This window comes from Pan paniscus, chromosome 9 (assembly GCF_029289425.2).
Source record: "Pan paniscus chromosome 9, NHGRI_mPanPan1-v2.0_pri, whole genome shotgun sequence".
Lineage (NCBI taxonomy): Eukaryota > Metazoa > Chordata > Mammalia > Primates > Hominidae > Pan > Pan paniscus.
In genome coordinates, this window is record NC_073258.2 from 90,855,438 (window position 1) to 90,876,248 (window position 20,811).

General features: G+C 39.6%; 1 protein-coding gene and 1 pseudogene across 1 annotated transcript; one reads left to right on the forward strand and one right to left on the reverse strand.

Moving 5' to 3' along the window:
- Positions 1-990: 990 nt before the first annotated feature.
- Positions 991-10,548, forward strand: LOC117978340 (tripartite motif-containing protein 49C-like). Its single transcript, XM_034951190.2, has 7 exons — positions 991-1,128; positions 3,745-4,159; positions 4,425-4,520; positions 6,278-6,508; positions 7,221-7,243; positions 8,398-8,495; positions 9,579-10,548. The coding sequence occupies exons 2-7, from the start codon at positions 3,749-3,751 to the stop codon at positions 10,076-10,078; spliced, it is 1,359 nt and encodes a 452-aa protein (XP_034807081.2). The 5' UTR covers positions 991-1,128; positions 3,745-3,748; the 3' UTR covers positions 10,079-10,548.
- A 5,070-nt stretch (positions 10,549-15,618) lies between these two features.
- On the reverse strand, positions 15,619-20,571 carry LOC117978045 (cell adhesion molecule-related/down-regulated by oncogenes-like; annotated as a pseudogene).
- Between the last annotated feature and the right edge of the window lie 240 nt (positions 20,572-20,811).

The following is a 20,811-nucleotide window of genomic DNA, read 5'->3' on the forward strand; positions in this document are numbered from 1 at the left end:
CTTTTTAAAAAAATAATTTTCATATAACAACAAAAAGATTTGGAATAGAAAGAAAAATATAGTCCATCTCTATCATTTGGATTCTGTATTTGTGAATTTGCCTATATCCTAAAAGTTATGTGTAATCCCCAAAATAATTCCCGTGGTGCACTCCTAGTCATTGTAGGACATCATGCACTATATGGAGAAAAACGTTAAAATAATAACTCATCTTTCACCCATGAGACTGGTGAAGTTTTGTAAATTCAATGAGAGATCCCAGGTTAGTGGGTTTATTTGGTTAATCAGTGATTTCTCTTAGAGGGGTAGAAAACAGAAAACAAAAAGGAAAGTTTTATCTTCCATTGGACTTCTCTGGAAATATCCTATAAATGTACTAAAGCAGCATTTAAGCTGGATGAGGTGGTTTATACCTGTACTCTTAGCACTTTGGAAGGCCGAGACCAGAGGACCACTTGAAGCCAGGAGTTGGAGAACAGCATGGGCTACAGAGTCATACACTGACTTTACCAAAAATTTCAACAAAAAAAATTAGCCAGGTGATATAGTGTGAGCCTAAAGTCTTAGCTACTTGGAAGGCTGAAGCAGGAGGATTACTTGGAATTCAAGGCTGCAGGGAGCTATGATTATGCTACTGCACTCCAGAAAGAGACCCTTTCTCTAGAATAAATAAATGTGCACTTAGAGGAATGCCTGTATCGTGGAAGAAACTCAATAAACAGTATAAAATGCATCTTAGTTAATTTCTAGCCTATGTATGCTCTGACAGGATTTATGTTACATATGATTCATTCAGGCACTGGTGTTCAGAATGGAAGTGTGATGATAATTTAATCAGAGCTGCAAAGGTGTGTTCTAAATACTGCATAAACCTAATCATCTTTGTCTCCACCTTTCTGAGTGCTCTAAATACCCATAAAGAGGTGGGTGTGGTCTTCACAGATTCTTATAAAAGGACACAGAAGAGACAAGCTCAGTTTTCTCTGAAGGAGAAGGACTGCACTTAGAACTGCATTTTGGCGACCTCTGAAATTCAGTACTGCAGTGAATGAGCTTCTGACCTTGAGGTGAACTTACCAAAATTATTTTTGGAAAAATCGTTGTGGGAACCATTAAAAGAACTCCGGGGTGAGTGAAACACATTGATAAAATTATATCATCTTTCCTTTACACAATAATAAATTAGAGTGTTAAAAATACCTCATTATCTTAAATCTACACAATGATACCATTTGTAACTCATGTTCTTACTATAGATTTTATAAATTATAAGGATACTAATTGTTGTTATTTTGTGCTTTCTATGATTGTTTAATATAGTTCTGAAAAACTTAAAATATCTAGTGTTTGCTGCAACAGATATGTATTCATAATGAATATATGGAGTTGATACATATATGTACACATAGGTGTGTGTGTATATGTATGTAATGAGTGTATTAATATTGTCAAATTGAATTGAGAAGACATTAATGAATGATGAAGTTATTTGCTTTCATAACATTCAGGTTTTAGACATGACTTTAAATTAGTAAGGTAATGATGAGCGATACAAAATAGTGAAACTAAAACAATGAGAAAGCTCCCCAAAATATCCTACTTTAGAAATCAAAACACAATTTTTCGAACAAGTAAATTTATAAGACCTAATTTGGTATGTGATTGTGATTGTCATCTCACTTGAGTCTCAATCTTATTAAACTGTGAAAAATTTCTTAAAATGTCTTAGATGAGTTCTGGAAAATATTTGCAATTCTAAGATTTTTCACTGCTTTCACTTAAATTCAGAAGTGATATCAAACTAGCAGCTTTATGCTGCTTTATGCTAAAGGATTTAAAATTGTCAAACAAAGATTATAGTTTTTATATTAGTCAGGGTTCTCCAGACAGAACCATAGGATGTATACGTATATGTGTGCAGATACATTCATGGGCCATTTGAGTCAGCCACAAACCACATATGGTGGTCCCATAAGATTATAATACCAATATGTTTACTGTACCTTTCCTGTATTCAATTATGTTTAGATACACAAATAGTTATCATTGTGTTACAGTTGCCTACAGTATGCAGTACAGAACATACTGTACAGGTTTGTAGCCTATTGTAGGAACAATAGGCTATAGTGTATACCATAGGTGTAGTAGGCTATACCATCTAGATTTGTGTGGTATATTCTATCATATTAAAACAATGAAACCGCCTGGCTGGGCGCTGTGGCGCGTGCCTATAATCCCAGCACTTTGGAAAGCCAAGGCAGGCAGATCACTTGAGGCCAGAAGTTCAAGTGCAGCCTGGCCAAGATGGCAAAACCCCATCTCTACTAAAAAAATACAAAAATTAGCCAGGCCTAGTGTCACGTTCCTGTAATCCCAGGTACTTGGGAACCTGATACAGGAGAATCGCTCTGAACCTGGAGGCGGAGGTTACAGTGAGCCGAGATCACGCCACTGCGTTTCAGCCTGCGTGACAGAAGGATACTCTGTCTCAAAAAAAAAAAAAAACTGAAAACACCTGACACATTTCTCAGAACATACATCTGTCCACAAGCTATACATGATTCTACTTGGGACAGAATTCATCAGGAAAATTAATTTGCTTGATTATGGAATCTAGAGAGTTCCAATATAGGCTGTCTCTAAGCTGGTGTCCTGAGAATACCGGTATCCTGGCTAAGCTCAAGTCTGAAAGCTTCAGAACAAGTTTCAGGAGAGAGACGGAGGAAGTTGCCTTTTTTCTGCCTTTTTCTTTATATCTGAGGTGTCAGCTGATTGGATGGTGCCCACACACATTGAGAGATGAGGCTCCCACTCAGCTCACCAACTCACATGTCTCTCTCCTCTAGAAACACCTTCACAGACTCACCCACAAACAATGCTTCACTAGTTCCCTAGTTGGTGGTTAATCCAGCCAGACTGATACCTAAAATTCACCATCACACTATGGAAATATAATTACACCTCTCTGAGTTTAACAAAAACCTCCTAGATATTAGTTCAGAGCTTGCACAGCCCTAGGGGAAGTTAATTTAATCCGCAAGAAAATAAAAAGACCCAATATCTTTAATAATTTTTCTTTTCCCTACTAGTGAAACTTGATTGGTTTAATTGCAGTCTTTTTCTTTGTTTATTTGGTTGGTTGGTTTTTTTTAAATTTTGTTTTGATTTGGGTCTTTGTTTTTAATTTAATTTAATTTTAAGTCCTGGGATAACTGCAGGACTTGCAGGCTTGTTATGTAGGTAAACTTGTGCCATGGTGGTTTGCTGCCCGGCTTTTGTGACCTTCTATAAAAATATGTCATAGAACCATCTTCTCCTATTTCTTTGGCCATCTTCTCATATTTCTTTGGCCCGGGTAGTTTTTCCCCTCCCACTCTTTCACAGTCATTCATCAGTTATTGAAAGAAGAATAGGGACAACTATGATTTATTCTGACCACTTAGAATCAAAACCCAATTTCCAGATCTATGTTCAGAAAATGGGTAGTTGAATAGGTTTGTATTACGCTACAGACAGGAACTAGGAGTAGAAGGGACTGTGAGTCCTCTAGTTAGTAATATCTGTTATAAAGCCAGGAGACTCCCTCTAAGTGTAAATTTTTAAGTTTGTAACAGAAGAAATAGTTTGTTGTACTTTAATGAACACTGTCAAGAGAAGAAAATATAACTATCACATATCTCCACATGTTTAGAAGCTTTTCATCAACCCAGGCCCCAAAATGACATGTTTCTCTTTGTTCCTCAGAAACATGAATTCTGGAATCTTACAGGTCTTTCAGAGGGAACTCATCTGCCCCATGTGCATGAACTACTTCATAGACCCGGTCACCATAGACTGTGGGCACAGCTTTTGCAGGCCTTGTTTCTACCTCAACTGGCAAGACATCCCATTTCTTGTCCAGTGCTCTGAATGCACAAAGTCAGCAGAGCAGATAAACCTCAAAACCAACATTCATTTGAAGAAGATGGCTTCTCTTGCCAGAAAAGTCAGTCTCTGGCTATTCCTGAGCTCTGAGGAGCAAATGTGTGGCATTCACAGGGAGACAAAGAAGATATTCTGTGAAGTGGACAGGAGCCTGCTCTGTTTGCTGTGCTCCAGCTCTCAGGAGCACCGGTATCACAGACACCGTCCCATTGAGTGGGCTGCTGAGGAACACCGGGTAAGTGATGGCTCTGAAGATCGATTTCTGTAAAGGAAGCATAAAATTCCTGTGGGTCTATTTTCTTGGAGATTGGATAAAGCCAACTCTGAGTCCCTTTAAGCAGCTCTGTTTGGGCTTTCTTAGCTTCCAACCTCTGGGCTTTGACAAACATGAAGGGAAACAAAGGAAATGCCATTTACTAGGGGCTTATTTGTCTCTCATTCTGGGCCCCCTCCCTACGTCATGGTCTGCACTGGTGCTTCAATTTATGGCTCTTTTGCAGGAGAAGCTTTTACAGAAAATGCAGTCTTTGTGGGAAAAAGCTTGTGAAAATCACAGAAACCTGAATGTGGAAACCACCAGAACCAGATGCTGGAAGGTTAGTCCTGTACTACTCTACCTTCTCCAGGAACTTATGGTGGGCAAATGGGTGACTCTTAAAATAGGAACTTGATATCAAACTGTAATGTTTCTGGGATTCAGTTAAAAAAAAAAAAAAAGGCGAGAGAAAACATTGAGAAAAAGTGGCCTCATTTTTATATAGAATAGTATGCCTGTTAGGTAGGATTTCTAAGAAAACTACTGATGTCACCCAAAGCATGCTGGTTTGTTTCATACAAACCTATAGTTATACACCAACAGATCCAAGAAACTGGGCCATCTCAAAGCATTCTATATTTGCTGGTTGGATCAATGCTAGGCAAAAGGGTTATTTGGCAGTCATGGAATGCTCAACTGAAATTTCGGAGTGTCGGTCAGCATTAATCTGAATGCTAGTGTGCAAGTAGTATTTGGAATTGCATGGAAAATTTGAGGCAGAAAAAGTGACAGGGCAAATCTAGGGAAACCATGAAATTAAGAATCTCAACTAATTAATATGGAATAATACATAACATACGATGAGAAAAGCGGTGAGAAATACGGATTTGTGTCTTGAGGGAGACATGTAAACATGCCAGAAATATGGGAACTAGTATCTAAATATAAGGAGAACTCTGAGGACTTCAGAAAAACATTAAAATAATTTTCTCTTTGTGGATGTATATTTTGAGGGTATGATAGCTAAGATTAGTTTGTTGAAAAGTATTTCATGAGAACCTAGTCTATGTTGAATATTAAATTAGAAAATATACTAGTAAAGAAGAAAGGAAGCACCTTTGTCCTCACAAATCATACAATCCAAATAAGAGAGTCAAATGGTCAATACACAAATATATGCAATACATGATGTATTTGAGTGTGGTAGGTTTTTGTTGGAGAATAATCAAGCAGGGAAGTAGAAAAGGACAATAGAGGCCAGAAACTGGAGATTAGTGTTTGAGTTTTAAATAGGGTGGTCAGAAAAAAGACTCACTGAAAAATTCAAATTGAAACAAAGTTTTGAAGAGGAGGGGGAACACAAATGTGTGTGTGGATATATATGTGGACCATCAGTGTGTATGTGTATATATGTGTGTGTGGTTGTGTGTATATATATATATGTATGTATGTGTGTGTGTTTGTATACATATATATGTAATTCCAGTTGGAGAGAATAGCATATGCAGTAATTTTGAGTTTGTGTATATTTGGAGGCCGGAGGAACCACAAAGAAGTCTATGTTTCAGATTGGGATGACTTAGAAAAAGAATAGAAGGAAATGAATTCAGGGAGACAAAGATGGCCAAATCATAAATGCAGCCTTATTAGGATAGGTTTTGCTGGGCGAAATGCACTTAGCTGGACATGCTAGTCTAAGGTCATTTTCATATAATGAGTTTAAGCAACTTGTTGCATATCTCAGAAATAGAAATAATTGTTTCCTTTCTAGTAACTATAGCCCTATACTCCAACTCTCAAGCATGAACTGTTCTTACTTTGCCATAAATATGGGTTGGAATAGAGAAATTCAAATGTTTTTTTATTTTCAACTGTCTTAGAAAACACATTATCTTGAATAAATTTAATGTAATTGGTCAGATACAGCTATGTTGATCTTTATGCAGAACAAAGGAAAGGAACAAAATTTGTAGATTCTAAGAACTGGCAAGACAGAAGTTTGAACTATTGGACGTTCGAGAGACAAAAGGAATCAGTGAGATTTAATAGGAGATGGATATATACATTTCTCTTTTGACTAACCCATTATCACTGCAGGATTATGTGAATTTAAGGCTAGAAGCAATTAGAGCTGAGTATCAGAAGATGCCTGCATTTCATCATGAAGAAGAAAAACAGAATTTGGAGATGCTGAAAAAGAAGGGGAAAGAAATTTTTCATCGACTTCATTTAAGTAAAGCCAAAATGGCTCATAGGATGGAGATTTTAAGAGGAATGTATGAGGAGCTGAACGAAATGTGCCATAAACCAGATGTGGAGCTACTTCAGGTAAAAACTCGCCATGTGGTTTCAGGTTTTCGAATATTCACATGTATAAGTATTTTCCTCATGGCTGAAATCCATCTCCCTACTTTTATTTCCATGATGTGTTTCCAAAAACACATTCACATAACTAATGCTACTTTGTTGGGAGAGTATAGCCCCACTAAGGAATTCTACCAGGCCAAAGATCCCTCCTACTTTAGCCACCAGCCACAAAACTTTGTGGAATGGTCAAGGTAACAGCCCCAAGAAATATTCCCCATCTAATTCAATAATATACTTTGGGTTATTAAACATGTATAGAATAGTGAGTGATTCATTTACATTTAGGTTAATTTGTAAACATGGCAAGATCAGAAGTTTTGGGAATCTAGGTTTGCATTAACATTATTTTGGGGTCCACTCATTTGGGTAACACGTTCAGTTAAAGATGACTGAGTAGGTTTTTCATGGTTACCACAGAGCATAGACCTTCTGGGCCTCTGCTCCCTTCACTTGTTTAGAGAATGTCTTCAAGACTCAGACTTTCCCAGGACGTTAATTAATAACAATACAACTGACTGGGTTTTTCATTACAGAAGAAATAGAAAATACTTTCCAGAAGAGAAGATGGTAGGGGAATAATATCTTCAGAAACTGAGTACAAATCTCACACTGAACTTAGTGAAAGATGCATCCTGTGAAATGCACTAAATCTTTCTTCTTTTTTTTTTTTCAGGCTTTTGGAGACATATTACACAGGTGAGTGTGTACCTAGATTTTAGCATATGTTCTTTAAGATTCCACGACTATCAAAGCAGGCTCTATTAAAGTCATGGCATAAATAATTAAGATATTGCTACCACTTTTTTTTGCATCTACTTTCGTTCTCACACCTTAAAAGACAAGACCACGAAGTAAATAAATGAATACAAGAAGAGTGAACTAAAACAAACAATTTGATTCCTGATTTTTTTTTTTTTTTTTTTTTTGAGATGGTATCTGGCTCTGTCGCCCAGGCTAGAGTGCAATGGCGCGATCTCGGCTCACTGCAAGCTCCGCCTCCCGGGTTCACACCATTCCCCTGTCTCAGCCTCCTGAGTACCCGGGACTACAGGCGCCTGCCACCACACCCGGCTAATTTTTTGTATTTTTAGTAGAGACTGGGTTTCACCATGTTAGCCAGGATGGTCTCTATCTCCTGACCCCGTGATCCGCCCGCCTCGGCCTCCCAAAGTGCTGGGATTACAGGCGTGAACCACCGCGCCCGGCCCGATTTTGTTTTATTGCTTGAAAGCCTGCACAGGAGAAAGATAAGAGTTTTGTTTTGTGGATGGTGAGAAAGTCACCAGAGGAAGCAGGAGAGAAGAGGAGGAAGTATTTTAGCAGTGAAAAAGTGTTGATGTTTTGTTTTTTATACATATATACATATCAGTTAACAGTTCTGAAAAATAGATTGAAAAAAACTGTGGAGTGTTAGAACTGTCTAAGTCTCTAGGGAAGTTCTTTGCTAAAAGGGGAGAGAACAAGTTTCCATTCTTTATCTTGAGAAGGAAGCAGTGGATGCATCAGTCTCCCCAGAACCCCGCTATTTCAGACAAAGATGTCAGGGGAGTCTGCCAAGAAGTGGAACTCAGAATTTCGTTTCTAAATATTCTCAAGGCCATAAAGCTAAGGAACCTTACACATTTGGGGCAAAAAAAAAGAAGGATCAGATTGAATTCTGGCTTAGATTCTTCCATCATGCTTTAAAATTTAGAAACTGTAAAGAATTAATTTGCAAAAGGAAGGAATAATTTTTGAATTATCAAATGTGTAGATTCAAAGGATTCTCATGAAATGTCTTTTATATACAAATAGTGATTTTTATTTATTTTACGGCTGTAGATGTTGTAACTGCAGGTTTTTCCTTGCAGGAGTGAGTCCGTGCTGCTGCACATGCCCCAGCCTCTGAATCCAGAGCTCAGTGCAGGGCCCATCACTGGACTGAGGGACAGGCTCAACCAATTCCGAGGTAAGTCTCCACCCACAGGCAGCACTCCCACTATCTAAATATTATTGTTAGGATCACATAGGTAATATTTCATATTTTATCAAATATTTTACTTCTTTTAAGACATAAGTGAACAACATAACCATGCAACCCTTTGGTATCCGTGTCTGTATTTACAGTCAGATGTACAGCATTAAGTTTGAAAGATAGTGAAAAAGAAATACTTTCTGGCATAATATGTACTGAGTTATATAACGGGAAAAAGGAGTAGTGTAGAAAATTTAAAAAAGGAGCAAATGAAATAATGCTCAGAATGGTGAATTATTTAATGTTAAATACAAAATTGTACATTTCTTTAGTGTATTCATTTGAACTGCTAAGAACCGTTCTTTGGGGGAATATAGTTTTCTGGAGATTCTTGGGGGTTTTGTATTTTTTTAATGTGTATATATTATTCATATATTGCAAACATTTGAATTAATAGGTAAAGCTAAAAGGAAGAAATCATTTTGTGAATATAAGTAAAATTACAAATGAAAATAAGTTCAGTTTAATTGCAATATGAAGAGCTACATGTTAAGTCTAAAATCCAGCTTCAGCCCAGAGCTAGCATGGAGGACCGCAGAGAGACTGGTCAAAGATTTTGCAGAGATCTGCTTTAAATGATCACTTATAACATGTAAATATGGATTTTTATCCAGATATCTAGAGCAGTTCTTGAGTAAGTGAAAATCTTCACATTCACATTCTTTCCAAAATGATAGCACTAGTTTTTAAGAATAAGAAACATTTCTAAATAATGATCTTGATAACAGCATTGCATTGAGGGCATACAATGTGTAAATTTTACTTTGAAAATTGGATTGAAAGAAGTTGGTCTCACATTTGGCTCTCAATATGTAAGTTTTCAAAAAAAACATAATATCTGTGGTTAGGGTTTTGTTTGTCTTGTATATAATATTAACCATCTCTATACTTTACTAGAAGTTACAAGCAAAACTTTTTATGATTTTACATTTGCTGTTAAAGTAACTTCTTGATAGAACAATTATTTTTTTCTTATTTACACGTCTATGCATGTTTTCTTTTTTTTTTTTTTTGCAGTGCATATTACTCTGCATCATGAAGAAGCCAACAGTGATACCTTTCTATATGAAATTTTGAGAAGCATGTGTATTGGATGTGACCATCAAGATGTACCCTATTTCACTGCAACACCTAGAAGTTTTCTTGCATGGGGTGCTCAGACTTTCACCTCGGGCAAATATTACTGGGAGGTCCATGTAGGGGACTCCTGGAATTGGGCTTTTGGTGTCTGTAATATGTATTGGAAAGAGAAGAATCAGAATGAGAAGATAGATGGAGAGAAGGGACTCTTTCTTCTTGGGTGTGTTAAGAATGACATTCAATGCAGTCTCTTTACCACCTCCCCACTTATGCTGCAATATATCCCAAAACCTAGCAGCCGAGTAGGATTATTCCTGGATTGTGAGGCTAAGACTGTGAGCTTTGTTGATGTTAATCAAAGCTCCCTAATATACACCATCCCTAATTGCTCTTTCTCACCTCCTCTCAGGCCTATCTTTTGCTGTATTCACTTCTGACCAGAGACAAATCAGAAATGTGTTCACATGCTGTGGGAACCCCTTTATCCCAGGAAGTCCTCTTCCTTGTGCCTTAACATACAGGACAAATAGGCTCTATTTTATGTCTTGAATTGCCTTCTAATGTTATCAAAACTCATTTATTGTGTTACTATTAAATATGCTGAAAACGCTAAAAGTATACGTATTGGTTCTTTATTAAATAATTTTTGAAAAATCATTATTCATGATCATGGCATACAGTATATTCTCTTTTTTTTTCTTTATTTCTGACTGTCACTGAGTGAAATAATAGATGACAGACATGTCTGAATGAAGTAAAAATCAATGGAAGACAGTCGGGATCTTTTGCTTCATGCAAAAAACTTGGAGTGAAGTCTCAATGATAACTGGGAAATGTTTTTCTTCCTCTTTATCTAACTATATTACACTTATCCATCAGGTTTCATTGTATTAATCTATCCTTTGAGGTCATATTATTTGACCTTGTATGCTGGGCTTTATTTTGCAATTCTCACCACAGATATAAATAATCCTTCATTATAGCGTGCTCGTCTACATTGAAATACACAATTGATCAGACCAATGCTGGATTAATTGAATTTTTTTTAAAAAGTAACTAAATATTGACTCCTACCTCAAACCATACACAGTCATTTCCAGATAGATTGAAGTCCTGAAAGGAAGGGGAACCTGATACAATATTCTCATAAGGATTTCTTAACCAGGGCACAAATTAATAATTAAAACAATTAGTTCATTTATATTGATAATGATGACTTCTGTGTTTCAAAAAACATTATGCAAACTAGTAGTGGAGAAAGATATTCACCCCAACATACATAAAGTAAAATATAATGCATGTATATGACGAATACTTAAATTGTAATAAATAAAAGACAGTGAACTCAACAGAAGATTGGCTAAAATATCTGAACAGACACTTTACAGAATTGGATACATAAATAACTAGCCAAATATAAAAAAGTGCTCACTTTCATTAGTCTTACAAAAGTAAGAATTAATCCACCAGTTGTACCACAGGCCCTCATAAAAAAATACCAAAATTTAAAGACACACAATATTGTGTGTTGTCAAAGATACAGAATAAATGAAATTTATTCATGGCTGGAGAGATGTAAATGGAAATCCCTTTTGGGAAACTGACTATTAGCATTTCTTATGGGCTAGATATTCTAATTCTAAAATATAGTCAACTGATTGCCTACATATACTTCAACATACACAATATTGTTCACTGCATCAATTTTTATAGTAGCTCCAAATTAGACCCAAAATATTCTTCAACTGTAGAATAGCTAAATAAATTTGGTGTGTTTATGCAAAATAATCCTATAAAACAATAAATACCTCACGGAATGCAACAAAGCTGATGAATCTCAGAAACAAGTTAATAAACATATGCCAATTTAAACGATAAAATTGAAGTTAAGAAAAGACTTTTCCATGTATATAATATATTGGTAATTGTAAGCTCTTTATGGGTTCCATAATTACATGAACGCTGTGGAATTATAACTTTTAAGACCCAAAATATCAAATAATGCATAAGGTAGCAGAATAAAATAGGAGCCCAGGCATGGTGGCACACACCTCCAATCCCACCACTTGGGGAGACCAAGGTGTGAGAATGGCTTGTGGCCAGGAGTTCCAGACCAGTGGAGGCAACATAGTGAGACCTCATGTCTACTAAACATTCCTTTAGAAATCAGCCTGGCATGATGGCACATGCTATAGTCCCAGCTACTCAGGGGGCTGATGCAGCAGGATGGCTCGTGCCCAGAAGGTCCAGGCTGCAGTGAGCCATGGTGGTGCCCTGCAGTCCAGCCTGTGACAGAATGACAGTCTGTCTCATAATAAAACAAACTATAATTACTTGATATAACACCAACCAATATATTATAAATGTGCTAATTATAGGTATTTTAAATATTGATTTATTTAAAATAACTGAGAAAGCTGGGATAGCTACATGTTTGCTTAGACCAGACAAAAGTGCCTTGGGAAGTAAGTTTAAAGTATTTTTATTAGAGTAAGTGAGGATGAAGTGCTTTATGACAAATGTGATACACACCAGAATCTGCTATGAATAGTCTCATGTCTAGAGGATTTGCGGATATCTAGGTAAGCAGTAATTATTGGGTGCCTGAAGCCTAGCAGATGCATATTCAGTGTGTCTTCTCTGGAGATGTCTTCTCTGGAAAGTTTGATTTTTTTTTTATTATACTTTAAGTTCTAGGGTACATGTGCACAACGTGCAGGTTAGTTACATATGTATACATGTGCCATGTTGGTGTGCTGCACCCATTAACTCCTCATTTACATTAGGTATATCTCCCAATGCTATCCCTCCCCCTCCTCCCACCCCATAACAGGCCCCTATGTGTGATGTTCCCCTTCCTGTGTCCAAGTGATCTCACTGTTCAATTCCCACCTATGAGTGAGAATATGCACTGTTCGTTTTTTCGTCCTTGTGATAGTTTGCTGAGAATGATGGTTTCCAGCTTCATCCATGTCCCTACAAAGGACACGAGCTCATCCTTTTTTATAGCTGCATAGTATTCCATGTTGTATATGTGCCACATTTTCTTAATCCAGTCTCTTATTTTTGGACATGTCGGTTGGTTCCAAGTCTTTGCTATTGTGAATAGTGCCACAATAAACATACGTGTGCATGTGTTTTTATAGCAGCATGATTCATAATCCTTTGGGTATATACCCAGTAATGAGATGGCTGGATCAAATGGTATTTCTAGTTCTAGATCCCTGAGGAATCGCCACGCTGTCTTCTACAATGGTTGAACTAGTTTACAGTCCCACCAACAGTGTAAAAGTGTTCCTACTTCTCCACATCCTCTCCAGCACCTGTTGTTTCCTGACTTTTTAATGATCGCCAATCTAACTGGTGTGAGATGGTATCTCATTGTGGTTTTGATTTGCTATCTGTGCTAGCCTGCACCCACTCAAGAGCAATCAAGGTGGAATGCGGACAAATTTGTAAGCACTCCCCAAGCTAACCACTGATTCATCAATAAAGAGCCTTTAGCCCTACTGGCTGAAGAGCTAAAGCACAAATTCTGAGTGAACACTGGGTGAACAATAAATTATTCTGTTCCAGGGAGTGGTTCCTAGAAGCTAGACTTAAAAATAAAATCACAATCATCTCCGGTAATCTGGAAGATTGACCATGCACTGTCATTGCAGTAACCAGAGAGAGGATCTCTGAGCTGTTAGTCCACTGAATGTGGGACATAATTGTCAACTTCCTGATCTGTGAAAACAGTCTCCACGCCACACACACATTGAATGGTAAAGGATAAAAATCTAACTAACTAGGAAGGCTTAGCCACAACTTTCGAAATACAGATTTAGGTAGAAATAGAGATAAATAGATACAAAGATTGCTGAGTTTCATGTTTAGCTGAATTCATAGTAAATATTTATCATCATGAATAGGTTCATCTCAGAAGCCAAAAGCATAGCTACTCTCAGATGAAGGTTGCATATATATATACATATATATGTGTGTGCATATATATAATATACATATATATTTCAAAGCAGTCATTCATATGTATATTTTTCAATTAGTAAGCTAATTTTCCAAGCACTATTTTTCATATATATATATAGTCCCAGCACTTTTAGAGGCTGAGGTGGGACGATCACTTGAGCCAGGAGTTGGAGAGAAGCCTGGGCAATAGGGTGAGACCCTCTCTCTCCAACAACAGCAACAACAAAATTACTCAGGCATGACAGTTCAGCCTGTATCCAGCTATTTGGGAGGCTGAGGTTGGAGGACTGCTTGATCTGGGGAGGTCGACCCTGCAGTGAGGCATGATCTTACCACTGTACTCCAACCTGGGCGACAGAGTGAGAGCCTGTCTCAAAAACAAAACTAAACAAAACAAAAACAAAAAGCTGACTGTATTTATCCATTCTTCCTTATTGCTCTAATAGCTGTATTCTAATATACAATGAGATTATATACAAGATGAAGATGGTTAAAAGAGTATAATGCTATTAAAATATAAATGACTATAGAATTGTTATGTTTCCATTACCCTTGTCGTTGGAATATGGATCCTGTCACCTTAGTAGTCAGCATAGTACCCAATAGGTAGTTTTTAAAAAAATATCATAATCATTTATTAATGTGGAGAAGATCCTTCCAAAGACAACTCCAATGTCCTTGTCACACAGAGGCAGCAGTGGTCAGGAGCTCTGCTGACCAATGCTTTTGGTGCCTGTTTAAAAGGAAGACATTCTGGAAAAAAAAGTCAGGAAACTTCATAAAATAAACAACAAGAACAACAAACACCTTTTCTTCCAGAATAAGTATTTTCTGACACTCACACCTTCAGGCTGTTGCCCCTGTTGGAAGTGAGAGAATGACTAGTTTCTGGCAGTGTGACACCATGAGCATGCTCCTAGGCTAATGGAGCAGACAGAAGAGCTCCCTCCAAGAGAGGCTCCCTGCAGCCCTCCCCTTTTTTCTTCTGAAAATGTGTATCTTTCTTTTCAAGCCACGACTTAAAGTCTTATTTTGTTCCTACTCTTAGAAACAGTCAAAAAAGCCCCATGCGGATCACGAGGTCAGGAGATCGAGACCATCCTGGCTAACACGGTGAAACCCCGTCTCTACTAAAAATACAAAAAATTAGCCGAGCGTGGTAGCGGGCGCCTGTAGTCCCAGCTACTCGGGAGGCTGAGGCAGGAGAATGGCGTGAACCCGGGAGGCGGAGCTTGCAGTGAGCCGAGATCGCGCCACTGCACTCCAGCCTGGGCGACAGAGCGAGACTCCGTCTCAAAAAAAAAAAAAAAAAAAGAGCCCCATACCGTACCGGCCATTTTATGAATCAATGTAATTTTAACGCAGAGGGATAGTAAAGCATTATTTGTCTCTCTGGCCTTGGTTCCTTTTCCGCATACTGCAATCATTCAACTACATCTTACACTCTACCATGTCCACGTCACTGCTTATGACTAGACTAGAAGACTGAACATCACTTGTGCCCACGTGCAGATAGGGAGAATGTTGTCTGGTCACATTACCACTTTAGTGGAAGACATTCTTTTAAAATTCATCAGCCAGGTCTGCTATTATAAACACTGGGTCAAAACCGTGGTTGACTTCAAAGTGTTCTCAGAAAGTTTGATAATACACTATTAAAAGACTGTTTTCCATCTGAAAACCTGACTGGTGGCAACCTTCAATTGGCCCCTGCATTTCCTCTGAGCTGAAGCAGCCAAGAGATGGAATCGTTTGCATGAGGAGTTCTTACTGCCACTACAGTTGTTAGAAAATATGGAATGATCCCTCTGCCCTCCAGGTGATTGAAAGCTATGCAAAACAAGGTTGTTTGTTACTGAGCACAAGGAAGCAATGGGTAAAAAAACTTTTAAGGCATAAATAATACAAAAGGGCACATATTTTTAGGACACATTCACATGACATTATACTGCAAAAAAAATAAAGAATGGTTTTCTCTGATTTGAATTAAGATCCTTCACACAGTTCACTCCCAGGCCTGTTTTGTGCAGTTGGTTACAGGCTTGAAGTCAGAAGATGACTGGTTGTTTGCACATCCTCCGGTTTCTTGGGGCTGCTGGAGGACCCCGGAGGGGCTGTCCAAAGGAACACCAGGCGGAGGCCATGTTGTCTTTTCAGCACCGTCCTCTCAGATAGGTGGCAAAATAAGAGGATTCCAACGTAAATTGTTGCTGTCTGTTTCTGAATAGACACAGCTGTCTCCTCTAGTGAACTCTTCTGGATTTTCTGTGCAATCACAGCTGACATCGTTTCTATTATCCTGACAGCACTTTTTTCCTCCTCTGTAATAACACACTTTGTGGATGAACCAAAATCACCAAAAACTGCCACGGATACTGTTACAGGGCCACTCAAAATAATACCAACGCTATTGTTGGCAAGGGATTGGTAGAAACCCAAAAGAGAGGAGTTAAGAGAAAGAATTGTCAAAGTCCCCTGATGAATCTGTATATGTTCCATGTTTCTATCCTACTTTTTCCATTATGCAACCATGAGCTATGAGTGGTCACAGGTTTGGCAGAACAATGTAGTTCTGCAGGTCCACCATGTTTCTGGACGGTAGAGAGTGGCTCAGAAGTAAAATAAGGCACCAAGTCTGAACTCATGGAAGAGCAGAGAATCATGACAGTAACATACAGCAGTGTCCATACGGGTCCAAGATTCACATGCAGAGTGCCAGATTACAGAAGCAGGCAAGGCACGCTTCCAGAGCAAAACCCAGGCCGTGGTTCACTTTCCAAGGTACTGCAATTCAGGGTAATCAGACGCATTCCTTAACATTGACTCCTTCCTGCTTACTAAAGACTTTGATCAGTCTTCATGCTGTCCATAGGGAGTCTCCAAAACTCAGAGTAACAGTTGGCTTACATCTTCAGTGATTCAAGTCTGCAAGGTGTATATGATTGTGCTTCGGGGGGAAAGCAGAGAAGCCACTTTCTGTACTTACAACGGAGTTCACTTCAGTGCTATAAACATCACCGCAGCCCTGCTTGTAATAAAGTCCAGACTAGCAATCTGCCTTTGGGTTGAGCTGTTCTCTTACAAGATAAGCTGTTAAGTCATGCCTTGATTTTAGATCTCTCGGCCGAGCAGGCTAAGCATCCGGAGTTCCTGTGGGGCAGCCGGCTGGGAAAGCCACCCTCGGCTCCTTCCCTCCGACGCCAGGGCGGCTACTATGGAAGCGGCTATGGTGGCAGCGGCTGGGATCCGAAGGGGCTCCTCCATGCACCACGCAGGGCAGAGGAGGGCGCGGTGTCTTGCAGGCCAGGACGCAGGCGCTGGGTAGGTCAGGCGGGCGCTGGGTCCTGGTTCTTCTGGCACCTTGACTCTGGAGCCTGGCATCAGGGCTCTGGATACAGGACCTGGGGCGCGCCCCCGCGGCAGCTCTCCTCCAGGCGGAGGGGAGTGGACATGTAACCGGGCGGGTTCAGGGCTGCCCGGAGCATGCCAGGAACAAGAGGAGGGATCCTGTGAGAGACAAGCGAGGCCAGCTGTAGAGGCGGCCTCTAATAAGTAGTTTTTTAAACCCATCCCTCTCCCTCCACTCACAAGTAGACCACAGAGTCTATTTTGCCCATACTGATGTCTCTGTGTGTTCAATGCTTAGCTCCCAATTATAAGTGAGAACATAACAGCATTTAATTTTCTGATCCTGCATTAATTTACTTAGGATTACAACCTCCAGCTCCATTCCCATTGCTGTAAGAGAGTTGGTGTGCCCAGAGTAAAGTCCTCCATTTAAGCTCCCATTCACAATTACGCTGACTCCATTGAGAACCTTATGGTGAAGGTGGGAACAGCCACTGCTGAGACCGACATGGCTCAGTAAACCTCCATGAACACTTCCATTTATCTCATTTGCTCCTGAGAGAGTGGTGTATTACATCATCTGCCCATTAATATCTGATCCTTGATAGAGGTATCCTGGAGGGTCATATTTCTGTATGATATTCTGCTGGCGATTCTTCCGCAGGCACATTTCAATGAAAACCATAAGAATGAGGCCCAAGACACCCAGCATACAGCCAAGGATCAGATAGAACAGGTCACTGCTTCTGTCAGGGCTGGTTGCTGGCCTCACATTTCCTTCACTTCCTGAGGAATTCAGACGGGTACTCAAGTCTTTCGGATACTCAGAAGCTCCAGGAACGCATTTTACTTTAGTCTCGCAGATCATCATACTGCTAAACTCACTTTCTTCTCCTTCACTGAAGCACTGCATTTTAATGCCATAGGAAGTTTCTGACAGCAGATGGCCAATCATGTGCCACTCCTTTGAACCTTCTGTAACATCCCTCTTATAAACATTGTCATTTTCATTATCTGTGGGTCGGTAATAGATATAAAAGAATGGAAGCGTTATTGTTATTTCACGGAATGTATGTCCACTTTAGCACAATCTGAGTAACGCTGACAGCCTCTGTGTATACAATGTGAGGTCCATTATTGGACAGTTGGAAAAAAGTTTGGGGAACCCAGTCACCTGATAAGGATGAGACGCTGAACTCTGAAAACTCTCTTCATAATGGTTGATAGCAACGACCCTAAATTTGTATGTTGAACCTGGTTCTATACTACAAACTTCCATAGAAATTTTGGAAGGAAGGATATCTTCAGCTGCCACCAGCCAGTCACTGGTCCTCATTCATTTATATTTGACCTCGAAGGCAGGGATTGAAGAATTCCCATCTGCCCAAGGAATTCAAGTGACATAGACCAACCTCTCTGACGCAGTGGAGATAATCAGGTGATCTGGAGCACCACTGTGCCTAGATGAATCTGTAAGCACCACTCCAAAATTGTTGTTTGAAGCTTCTGAAACAACAGGATACTCGGGGGTGCCTGTGGGTTGAGAGGATGCCTGGGTGTTTTTTGATGATGCTGTTTTTTCTTTGCTGGTTCAGAAGGTAAGCATGGCAGGTGGGTTTTCACCTGCAGCACTTCTTGCTACCATCAAGAGTTCATAAAGACTAGATGGCTCTATTTCAGCTAAATGAAGCTCACTTTCACCTCCTGGGATTCAAACCCTGTGCCAACTTCCCACCACACCAACTTCATACTCCAGATTTTGATACTTCACAAAATAGGCATTGATGGGCAGTCCACTTTCCTTGCCTGCCCTCCACACCAGGTTGTATGTATCTTCTATGGGGGTCTGTAGGGTTTCAATTTGATGGGGACCTCAGGAACAGAGACGCCACCAGCATTTTTCTCTGATGGTGATTCCACTGCACTGGGATGTACTTTCTCTGGAAATGAGCTGAATAATCCACTTTCTGAACCATCTCTTATTTTTTTCATTATTCTGAGTAACATCAAAAAGTGCGACTGTTTCTGCTTTTGTTTGTTTCAAAAGGAACAACCATGAGAGGTGGTTCTGCCTGCATGGTACCATGTTCATTTGTAGCTTCGCAGATGTATTTCTCCACATGCTCCTGCATCACAGCCTGAGTATGGAGAGAGCTCAAGCCAGCTTGGGACATGATGAAATAGACAGGGTCTAGGTCCAAGATTCCAGGTCTTGATAAGTGTGACTTTTGGGATTTAGATCTAAGGACTTAAGACAGATGGCTGGTTATCAATCCGTGGATGTCATACCAACAAATGACCGGACCCAGCAGCCTGGTAGCATTGTAGGACAGAGTAAACAAAGTCTCCATCTACCACTTTTATGCTTGCTGGTGCCATAATTATAATTTGCTTGAATCCATTGCCTTTTTCTATTTCAAGTCTTCCAGTAGACTGCATAAATCCAGCCTCATTATCTGCTAAACACTGATGTAGCCTAGTATCTTGCATAATAACCCCACTGAATTTCAGTCAATTTCCTGCAGTTCGATGTCTTGAGGAAGGATGATTAGGCTGTGAATTATGAAACCAGTTATGGTTGGCAGGTGGGTTCCTACAAACATCAGAGATAAAGTGTACTGTGGAAAATAGAGACACTATCTGATCCTGTAGTCCCTTAGAGTAGGAGCGTGTTCAAGTACATTAACCATGTATGCCACATATTTTACATCTCCAGAGTTGTTTCCCACCATGCAGGAATTGTTTCCAGAGTCCACTGGGTCAATGCTATCTATGGCAAGATGAGAACACAACCTTCTCCAGTTGCTTCCCGGGGCAACATCCTGCCTGTTCTTTAGCCAACACACTTGAAGAGCCAGGACCCCACTAAACACACACTCCAAAGTTACAGGGCTATGTGAATGAACAGCTAATACCTGTGAACGAGCAGGGGAAGAATGCCAAAATCATCTGAAGAAAGGTGACTCACAAGGAGCTTTTGGCCAATGGGTTCAACTCTTAATTCATGTGTGGCCGGATTATAAGCTGCACATTTGTGTGATCCCTTGTCCTCTGAGGATACATTCAAAATCTAAAGATGTTCTTGTGGAGGGATTAAGTAATTCTTTGTGGAATGCTTCAGCCACTTCCCCTGGATTTTAGCGTACATCTCAGCTTTGGGGTTACTCTCTGGTACCCTGCAGCCAATGAAACCAGCACCTTTATTATTTTGCTGTAATAAAATGCTTTGTGGGTGAATCAAAATCACCAAGAACTGCTGTGGATACTGTTACAGGGCCACTTACAACAACACTGACCTATTGTTGAGAATGCATTGGTAGTAACCCAAAAGGGAGGAGTTAAGAGAAAAAAATTGTCAAAGTCCCCTGATGAATCTTAATATATTCCATGTTTCTATTCTATTTTTTCCATTATGCGACCTTGAGATGTGAGTGGTCACAGGTTTAGCAGAACAATATAGTTCTACAGGTCCACTAAATTTCTGGACGGCAGAGGGTAGCTCAAAAGTGAAATAAGGTGCCATGTCTGAATTCCCAAAAGAGCAGAGAATCGTAAGAGTAACAGACGGTGGTGTCCATAACGGGCCAAGATCTGGATGCAGAGCGCCAGATTACAGAAGCAGGCAGGACAGGCTTCCAGAGCAAAACCCAAGCCTTGGTTCGTTTTCCAAAATACTGTAGTCCAGGGTAAGCAAACACATTCTTTAACCTTGACTCCTTCCTGCTTACTAAAGACTTTGATCAGGGACAGTCTTCATGCTGTCCACAGGATGTCTCCCAAAATGAGAGTAACAGCTGACTTACATCTTCAGTGATTCAAGTCTGCAAGGTGAATACACTTGTGCTTGGGA

Bases quoted from the DNA above. Each gene is read 5' to 3' on its own strand.
- LOC117978340 (XM_034951190.2), top strand. From the start codon at position 3,749: ATGAATTCTGGAATCTTACAGGTCTTTCAGAGGGAACTCATCTGCCCC. The intron at 4,521-6,277 runs GTTAGTCCTGTA...TTATCACTGCAG, and splicing joins CCAGAACCAGATGCTGGAAG to GATTATGTGAATTTAAGGCT. The intron at 8,496-9,578 runs GTAAGTCTCCAC...TTTTTTTTGCAG, and splicing joins CAGGCTCAACCAATTCCGAG to TGCATATTACTCTGCATCAT.